Below are 9,094 nucleotides of genomic sequence, written 5' to 3' on the forward strand. Positions count from 1 at the left end.
TGGATGTCCTCATGGAGGTGTGTGGATGTCCTCATGGAGGTGTGTGGATGTCCTCATGGAGGGGTGTGTGGATGTCCCCATGGAGGTGTGTGGATGTCCTCATGGAGAGGCGTGTGGATGTCCCCATGGAGGTGTGTGGATGTCCTCATGGAGGTGTGTGGATGTCCTCATGGAGAGGTGTGTGGATGTCCCCATGGAGGTGTGTGGATGTCCCCATGGAGGTGTGTGGATATCCTCATGGAGATGTGTGGATGTCCTCATGGAGGTGTGTGGATGTCCTCATGGAGGTGTGTGGATGTCCTCATGGAGGTGTGTGGATGTCCTCATGGAGGTACACACCTGTGTGGATGTCCTCATGGAGAGGTGTGTGGATGTCCTCATGGAGAGGTGTGTGGATGTCCTCATGGAGGTGTGTGGATGTCCTCATGGAGGTGTGTGGATGTCCCCATGGAGAGGTGTGTAGATGTCCCCATGGAGAGGTGTGTGGATGTCCTCATGGAGGTGTGTGGATGTCCTCATGGAGGTGTGTGGATGTTCCCACGGAGGTGTGTGGATGTCCTCATGGAGAGGTGTGTAGATGTCCCCATGGAGAGGTGTGTAGATGTCCCCACGACTTTTCAGCATGCACCTAGCAGGTTCTTGTGCACTTGCTTTCCCCAGATGTCTTTCTTTTTGTTTGTTTGTTTGTTGTTGTTTTTGTTTTTGTTTTGTTTTTTTGAGACAGGGTTTCTCTGTATGGCCCTGGCTGTTCCTGCAACTCACTTTGTAGACCAGGCTGGCCTCAAACTCAGAAATCTGCCTGCCTCTGCCTCCCAAGGGCTTGGATTAAAGGCGTGCGCCACCACAAGATGTCTTTCTACTTCTGCATCTTGTCCTCTTCCATGGGCAGGCTCCAGTGCGATGCCATACAAGCGGAACCCCATGCGCTCCGAACGTTGCTGCAGCCTGGCCCGTCACCTGATGGCCCTTACCATGGACCCACTACAGACAGCTTCTGTGCAGTGGTTTGAACGCACTCTGGATGACAGTGCCAACCGGTCAGTGATGGGGACAGTGCACACAGCACAGGGAGGAGGGTAAAGGAAGGAAGCAAAAAGACATGTTTGAATATGTCAGCTTTGACTGAGGCAGCGCACTTGGTGTTATACCCCTAGTATGGTGATTGGTAGAAGAGTACAGGTAGTCTTCCAAATGAGGGTGATGGCTTAAGACTTAGCAAGGAAGTACTAAGATGGAACTCAGTTGGTAGAATGCTTGCCTATAAGCATGAAGCCTGGGGTTTGATCCCCAGTACCACAAAAAGATCAGACATGTTGGCATACACCTGTAATTTCAGCTCTTGGTGGGACAGGGTTAGAGCCAAGAGGATTAGGAGTTCAAGATCATCCTTAGCCGGGTGGTGGTGGCGCACACCTTTAATCCCAGCACTTGGGAGTCAGAGACAGGCAGATTTCTGAGTTCAAGACCAGCCTGGTCTACAGAATGAGCCAGGGCTACACAGAGAAACCCTGTCTCGAAAAACCAAAAAAAAAAAAAATGATCAAGACACAGAGGCAGGAGGTCAACAAAGAGAGCTAGGTGGGAGTGGAGTCCTTTTGGCTAGGTATGAGTGAGTACAGGAAGCAGCTAGTCTTTGGAGAGTCTCACGGCCCCAAAGGAGTCTAGTTTTGCTATGAAAACCTGTTTGTTCATGTCCTCCTGTCTACTATTTTCATAATTTAGGTTATTTTATGTGTATGAGTATTTTTGCTGTCTCTGTGTGTGTACATGCTTGCCTGGTATCCACAGAGGTCAGAAGAGGACTTTGGATCATCTGGAGTTAGGAGTTATGGGTAGTTGGAAGCTAAACACGTGGGTTCTGGGAACTGAACCCAGGTTCTTGTAAGAGCAAGCAGTGGTCTTAACTGCTAAGCCATCTCTCCTGTGTGCTTTAAATGATCTCTAGGTTGCATATCACACCTGATACTGTATAAATGCTGGGTGAATGCTGGATAAAAGAAACTGATGACTGAAGCAGGTTAGTTTTCTAAACGTACCGATCCCTGGCTGATTGTGCTACGTGTTCAGATACGGAAGTCTGTGGTAGAGGGTGTAACCTGATTCAGGTTGCCTGCTGAAACCCAGCATCGTTTAGGGAGTCACTTTGCAGGGCACTAAACGAGCTAGACCCTTTAGCAGCCCAGTGAGCATGCGGATGGAAAGGATGGATGTAAGTGAGGACCCAGCGCCGGGAGAGCAAGAGCAATGAGGGAATGGCTGGCCTCACACTGGAGTTTGAGGTGGAGCTCTGTGTATGACATCTGCTGCTAGAAGTGGAGAGGATAAGGGTTGTGAGGATGTTACAGTGCATGAAGTCCTGAGACTGAAGGAAATGTCCAGAGAGCGGATGGTGTGAGCAGCCAGTAGAGCAGCTGCTTGGGATATGCCCCATGTTTCTCTGGTGTTTGATTAACTGAGTGTGTTTGTTTTATAGACGGATCTGTTTGGCTGAAGCATTTCTCACTGCAGATACTATACTAAATACCCTACAGAACATTTCTGAAGGATTGGTGGTGTACCCCAAAGTAAGAGGCCTCTGGGTATGGGAAGGGGAGTGCTCTATTTGGGTGCTGTAGGCTAGCCCAGCTCAGGGAGAGTTGTTCTACCCAGATCTCACCCTAGAGTTCAAGGCATAGTGTAGGGAGCCAGATCTGTGGAACTCATAGACGTGCATACAGACTCGGGGCAGACACTGAGTTGTCTTGACCATGAGCACCTCAGGGAACCAGGCAGAGAAAGTGGAACTGGTTGCCTAGTTTTCGGTGGTGTTTTATGAGTGGGTTTCTTTGTTTGTTTTTCTTTTTCTTTCTTTCTTTCTTTTTTTTTTTTTTTTTTTTTTTTTTTTTTTTTTTTGTTTTTTTTTTTTGTTTTTGTTTTGTTTTTCGAGACAAGGTTTCTCTGTATAGCCCTGGCTGTCCTGGAACTCAGTCTGTAGACCAGGCTGGCCTCAAACTCAGAAATCTGCCTGCCTCTGCCTCCCAAGTGCTGGGATTAAAGTGTGCACCACCATACCTGGCCAGTTGCTTTGTTTTAGGTACCTGGACCAGATGGATTCATCTTCATGATGTAATTGTTGAAGCGGGACACTGAAACTTAACAAGTAGAGGGAGGGTATTTGATGTATTTTGTCTGCATGTATGTATGTGTATTATATATGTACAGTGCCCATGAAGGACCAGAAAAAGGTGACAAATCCCTTGGGACAGGTGATTGTGAGTAGCCATATCGGTGCTGGGAACCAAACCCAGGTCCTGTGTAGGAGCAACAAGTACTCATAACCACTGAGCCAGCTCTCCAGCCCCAAATTTGTAGGTTTAGGGATTGTCCCATAAAGCTGCTTCTGAAAGTTTACTTTAAAACCTTTTTTTTTAAAGAAAGGAAGGGAAGGAGGAAATCTGGATTTGTAAGAAAACTAAGAAACAATCCTGAATAAAGGACCAAATCACCCATCTCTTGCACTTTGTGCCCCCACTGGGCATTTTCTTGTGGCTTCATATTGTTGAGACATCTATCTTGGCCCTTTTAGGTAATTGAACGGCGCATTCGGCAAGAGCTTCCTTTCATGGCCACAGAGAACATCATCATGGCAATGGTCAAAGCCGGGGGCAGCCGACAGGTATGTCAGTGCTGAACCTTAGTGGTGAACCAAGCTGGAATAGTGGCTCACACCTTTAATCCCAGCACTCAAGATGCAGAGGAAGGTGGATTTGAGAGTTCAGGGCCAGCTTGGTCTACATAAAGAGACTGTCTTTAAATCACTGTGAATCATACAGGATATCATACAGTCTGGATCGTCTGTTGGGAAGGAAGAGGCCAGAGCCTCCTCCATAAGATTTTGGGAGGAGGAGCGTCTACCTCCGTGTCCCTAAGCCGTGCTCAGAGGGGAGGTCACGGAGGAGGTGCCTCCACAGCAGGACAGGTTCTGATGTGATGTCTGAGGACTGTGAGGTGTACTCAGGCTATGATGAGCTAACACTGTCTCACTCTCCCCAGGACTGTCATGAGAAAATTAGAGTGCTTTCCCAGCAGGCAGCTGCTGTGGTTAAGCAGGAAGGGGGTGACAATGACCTTATAGAGCGCATCCGGGCAGACGCCTACTTCAGCCCCATTCACTCACAGCTGGAGCATCTGTTGGACCCCTCTTCTTTCACTGGCCGAGCACCCCAGCAGGTACTGTCCACCAGGATACTCTGAGGAGTACTGTTTCTGTGGTGCTGATGCAGAGCCTGAGCCTCTGGGAGTGTGTGTGTGGGGGGGGAAGGGACCACCTAGACAGACAAAACAGTACAGTAGAGGCTGGCCATTAATTCCAGCCTGGGTTACATAGTGAGTTCTAAGCCAGCCGAGGTTGCATAGACCCATAGAAAGGCCCTGTCTTAAAACAAACAAAAATGGGGGTTGGTGAGATGGCTCAGCGGGTAAGAGTACTGATTGCTCTTCCGAAGGTTGTTTCAAATCCCAGCAACCACATGGTGGCTCGCAACCACCCGTAATGAGATCTAATGCCCTCTTCTGGGGTGTCTGAAGACAGCTACAGTGTACTCACATGAAATAAATAAATAAATCTTTAAAACAAACAAACAAACAAAAATGGAGAGATCCCCCTACCCCAAGGATGTGGGACTTGTGCCTCCCTGTGGTGTCCTCATGGTCAGAATGCTTGGAGCGTGGCAGCCAGTTGCACGTCAGTGGTGCACTTTCATTGAGCTTTTTGAAATGAAGAGTTAGTTTTTGTTTTGCTTTCTTTTCTCAGAGATCAAAACTGTGTTTTATTTTCAAGGAATAAAATGTTTAGGCCACAAAAACTCACACCACAAAAAGCCTGAATTCCTTCTGGCTTTAGCTCCAGAGGACCCAGGACATTATTCTTCAGCTCCACTGACAGCTGCACACACAGACACATACACACAGAGACATAAGCTAAAAAAAAATAGAGATCATAGGGACTTTGAGCCAAGGCAGTGGTCAGTACAGGCAAAGGCGGGAAAGTTAGTCCCTTGATGAGCCTAGAGCTGGGGGGGGGAAGGGGGGTATGATTTCAGTGTGGGTGTCTGACATACTGAAGAGAGAAGGTGGCCTGTCTCTGCATGATGTTCTTTATGCATGTGCTGGGTTGATGTGTTTCTTTCTGAGAGACATAGCTAACGGAGGAAGCTTTAGCATGCTGGGTCTTAGTGCTAGAAGTGGTTTGAAGAAGGCACTAACATTCCCTTCGTCTCGTTTGCTCTTCCCTGGCAGGTCCACAGATTCCTGGAAGAGGAAGTGTACCCTCTGCTAAAGCCCTATGGGAATGAGATGGCAGTGAAGGCGGAGTTGTGTCTGTAGAAGAGGAGGGAGCTGAGGAGAACCCGATGAGCTTCTCATGATAGTGTTCAGAGTGAATGCTGGCTTCTCCTTTACCTGCATGTGGTGGTACACACTCAGGAGACAGACATGGGCGGATCTCAGAGTTCAAGGCTAGCCAGGGCTACACAGAGAAATCCTTTCTCAAAAACCAAACAAACAAAAAGAGTGTACATTAAATTCTGTTGCTTGGGGTTCACAACAGATAGTCATGCATTATTGTTTTCTCCAGTCCTTGGTTGTTGAAACAGGGTCTCACTATGTGTCTATCATTGGCTGACCTGGAACACAGAAATCTGCCTCATTTCCCCAGTGACAGGATTAAAGGTGTGCCTCATCATGCCTGCCTCTTCTCATTCATTTTTTTACAGCAACATAATTTTGCAGAATAATGTAACTCATACTTATTTTCAAGACACCTCGAGTCTACCATGTTTCCTCACTTATAGTGAGATTGTGTCACCATAAACCTTTCATAAGCTAAAAAAATTAGTTCAGTTCACCTATCAGACATTGTTATATGCTCATAACACTGACAGTAACTTTTGGTCAGAGAAGATTGTCTAACAAACCCTATTAGTAAGATAGCCAAATGCCTAGTGTTGACTGAGTCCTGTGCAGGCACACTCGGCCACACACTAGCTAGACTCTTCCTGTAGTCCTTTTCAAGTATTTACTTGATTGTAAAGTAGCAAGAAACTCCTGGTCCCCGTGGAAATGGGGTTAAGTCAAAAGTCACCTGGATCCTTGATTTAGATCATCAGATCCCTTGATTTCAGTTCTTTTTGCCCAGGTTAAATAATGACATTTGTAGCTCAGGAGCAGGAAAAAATAGATATTGTTGGGTCCCTTCAGCTCAGGTTGTGCCTGTTCCATCTTTTACAGAAGTTTGCTTCTCAGGACAATGCTAACTGGGTAAACTGATTGCATTATGGGGCCTCCCAGTCTCTTAGCCTTGTTAAGTAGATTGGTAGCTATTTAGACAAGCTAATCAAAAGGTGAATTATGACCCGGCAGTTGGTGGCTCACGCCTTTTATCCCAGAATTGGGAGACAGAGACAGGTGGATTTCTGAGTTCGAGGCCAGTCTGGTCTACAGAGTGAGTTCTAGGACAACCAGGGCTACACAGGGAAACCCTGTCTCAAAAACAAAAAAAAGGGGGGGGGGGTGAATTACAAAAAGACCAGCAAGAAGGGAAACATTCACTTTGCCTCAGGCTGTATATTTTGATGTGGATGAAGGGTTGCCAAGATGGCTTAGCTAGTAAGGGTCTGTTGTGCTGGGGGACCCACATAAAAGTGAAGGGGGCAAACACTCCACAAACTTGTTCTCTGAGCTCCACTAATAATAGTGAAATGGTTTAAGTAAGAAAAGTTGTGGTAGCACACAATTTTTAATCTCAGCACTCAGGAGGCAGAAGCAGACAGGTCTCTCTTGAGTTTAAGGTCAACATGTTCTATACTGTGGGGCAGTGGACTGTGCCAGGAATCTTGGTAAAGTTGAATGGGTTCAGAAACACTGGTACCCTCAGACCTAAGGATGGCACTTTACCTCCCTGTCATGTGACCACGGCACCCCATGGAGAGGACCCTAACAGTCAGTTATGTAGGAACCCCGAAGCCCCTCCACGTGCAGATCCCTAACATCTCAGACCAAGCCAATAGAAAGCATCTGCTTTTGGAACCCCAACCCACCCCACCCTGTCCACAAGGAATAAAGGCTTGGGAATTGTTTCACCAAAGGTCATCTGGGAGCATCTGTCACATAAGAGCTCTAACGCTGTTGGGAATAGAGTTCTCTCCAAAGCTTTGACTGCTGGAGACTGCCTACCATGGTCACTAATGCTAGGTGGTCCCAACCTTTGCTCCTAGTCCCCCACCCCCACCCCCACCCCCTCTGAGGAGCAGCAGCCTTGGAAGAGCAACTCTGGCCACTCCTGTTGGGCCAGAGCTCTGTACAAGTCCAGTACAGCATGACTCAGCAGCTGGGGTCACATCTGACACTGGGCATATTTAAGAACAGTATAATTTGGAAAAAGTTTCTTGGTGATGACTCAGTCCCATGTACACAATAAAGTTTAAGGCATGACTACACCAAAGCTCTTTGTAAAGTACATATGAAATCTTTTTTTTTTTTTTTATTCGGGAGACAGGGTTTCTCTGTGTAGACCCTGGCTGTCCTGGAACTCACTTTGTAGACCAGGCTGGCCTCGAACTCAGAAATCCGCCTGCCTCTTCCCTCCCAAGTGCTGGGATTATAGGCGTGCACCACCACTACCACACAAAGTACATATGAAATCTTAAGGGTCTAGGGGAGGATCTGGTGTCTCAATCATACAAATAGTGCAAAGGTCACCAGGCTATAAAACACCTCTGGTCCTGTTTGTAAAGTTTACCTGGGACTCCTCCCATATAGAGGATTCTATAGATTGAGGAACATTGATAAGGGTCTGGGGAGGATGACTGAGATAAACATAAGTCTGGGGGACCCAGGTGTGGCCTGGCCATACCATCATGCAGAAGTCACCAGCCTATTAGCCATATCCATCCTCAGTCTTCTGGGCAGGAGATGGGTGCCTTAGGTAGGGTTTTACTGCTGTGAACAGACACCATGACCAAGGCAACTCTTAGAAGGACAGCATTTAATTGGGACTGGCTTACAGGTTCAGAGGTTCAGTCCACTATCATCAAAGTGGGCGCATAGCAGCATCCAGGCAGGCATGGTACAGGAGGAACTGAGAGTTCTACCTCTTCATCTGAAGGCTGCTAGGAGGAGACTGGCTTCCAGGCAGCTAGGATGAGGGTCTTAAAGGCTACAAGCACAGTGACACACCTACTCCAACAGGGCCACACCTTCTAATAGTGTCACTCCCTGGGCCAAGCATATACACACCATCACAATAGGTTATACATCTTTCTGAAGAGACAGTCCTGTGTAATATTCCTACTTTCGCTAGTGTGTATCTCTGAGCTCGGGGAGCTCTCTGTTCCCATCAGCATAGTGAGTATTTACCTACCGGGCTGTCTCCCCAGCTTTTCAGCTTACTGAGACAGTGTTTAAACCTGGAGTTCACTGATTGGGCTAGAGTAAATGCCCAAGGATTCTCCACCAGGTCCCTTTTCCCTAGCACGAGATTACAGCCACCTTGCCTGTCTTTATGTGGGTTTGGAGGCTCGAACCTCAGGTCCATGTATTTGTGTGTCAAGCACCCTGCCAAATGAGCCATCTCCCCACCCCGGAAGAAAACATGTTTCGTAAACCTATTGAACACTGTGTCTTCCTTTTACCCCATTCCCCCAACCCCCTTCTCCCTCCTGAAGGTTTCACTGTTTGTTGCCCAGGCAACTCTCCCAGCTTTTTTTTTTTTTTTTTTTGGTTTTTTGAGACAGGGTTTTTCTGTATAGCCCTGGCTGTCCTGGAATTCACTCTGTAGACCAGGCTGGCCTCAAACTCAGAAGTCCGCCTGCCTCTGCCTCCCAAGTGCTGGGACTAAAGGCGTGTGCCACCACCGCAGGAGCTTTAAGCTTTAAGCTCCACTGATCCTGCCCCAACTTCCTCAGTAGTTGAGACTACTTGTGCACATTACCACCCAGGGCTTCCTCTAAAAGATTCTGAAGGAAACCTGTAATCTGGCTATTCAGCCTGCTCAGGCTCCAAGGCACGTTCAAAGCCAGCCTGGGTAACCTAGCAAAGAACCAAGGATGACAGGATA

The 9,094-nt window shown here is 47.5% G+C and overlaps 1 protein-coding gene across 1 annotated transcript in view; it reads left to right on the forward strand.

Moving 5' to 3' along the window:
- The window catches only part of Adsl (adenylosuccinate lyase), a 26,829-nt gene extending 19,354 nt beyond the window's left edge, over nucleotides 1-7,475 (forward strand). The window contains exons 9-13 of the mRNA XM_031349932.1: nucleotides 890-1,037; nucleotides 2,474-2,564; nucleotides 3,566-3,655; nucleotides 4,033-4,209; nucleotides 5,278-7,475. Of these exons, the coding sequence (XP_031205792.1) occupies nucleotides 890-1,037; nucleotides 2,474-2,564; nucleotides 3,566-3,655; nucleotides 4,033-4,209; nucleotides 5,278-5,364 (593 nt within the window). The 3' untranslated portion in view covers nucleotides 5,365-7,475. The remainder of the gene's footprint in view (nucleotides 1-889; nucleotides 1,038-2,473; nucleotides 2,565-3,565; nucleotides 3,656-4,032; nucleotides 4,210-5,277) is intronic.
- The last annotated feature ends 1,619 nt before the right edge of the window (nucleotides 7,476-9,094 follow it).

The sequence above is a fragment of the Mastomys coucha genome, unplaced genomic scaffold (assembly GCF_008632895.1).
Source record: "Mastomys coucha isolate ucsf_1 unplaced genomic scaffold, UCSF_Mcou_1 pScaffold11, whole genome shotgun sequence".
Classification (NCBI taxonomy): domain Eukaryota; kingdom Metazoa; phylum Chordata; class Mammalia; order Rodentia; family Muridae; genus Mastomys; species Mastomys coucha.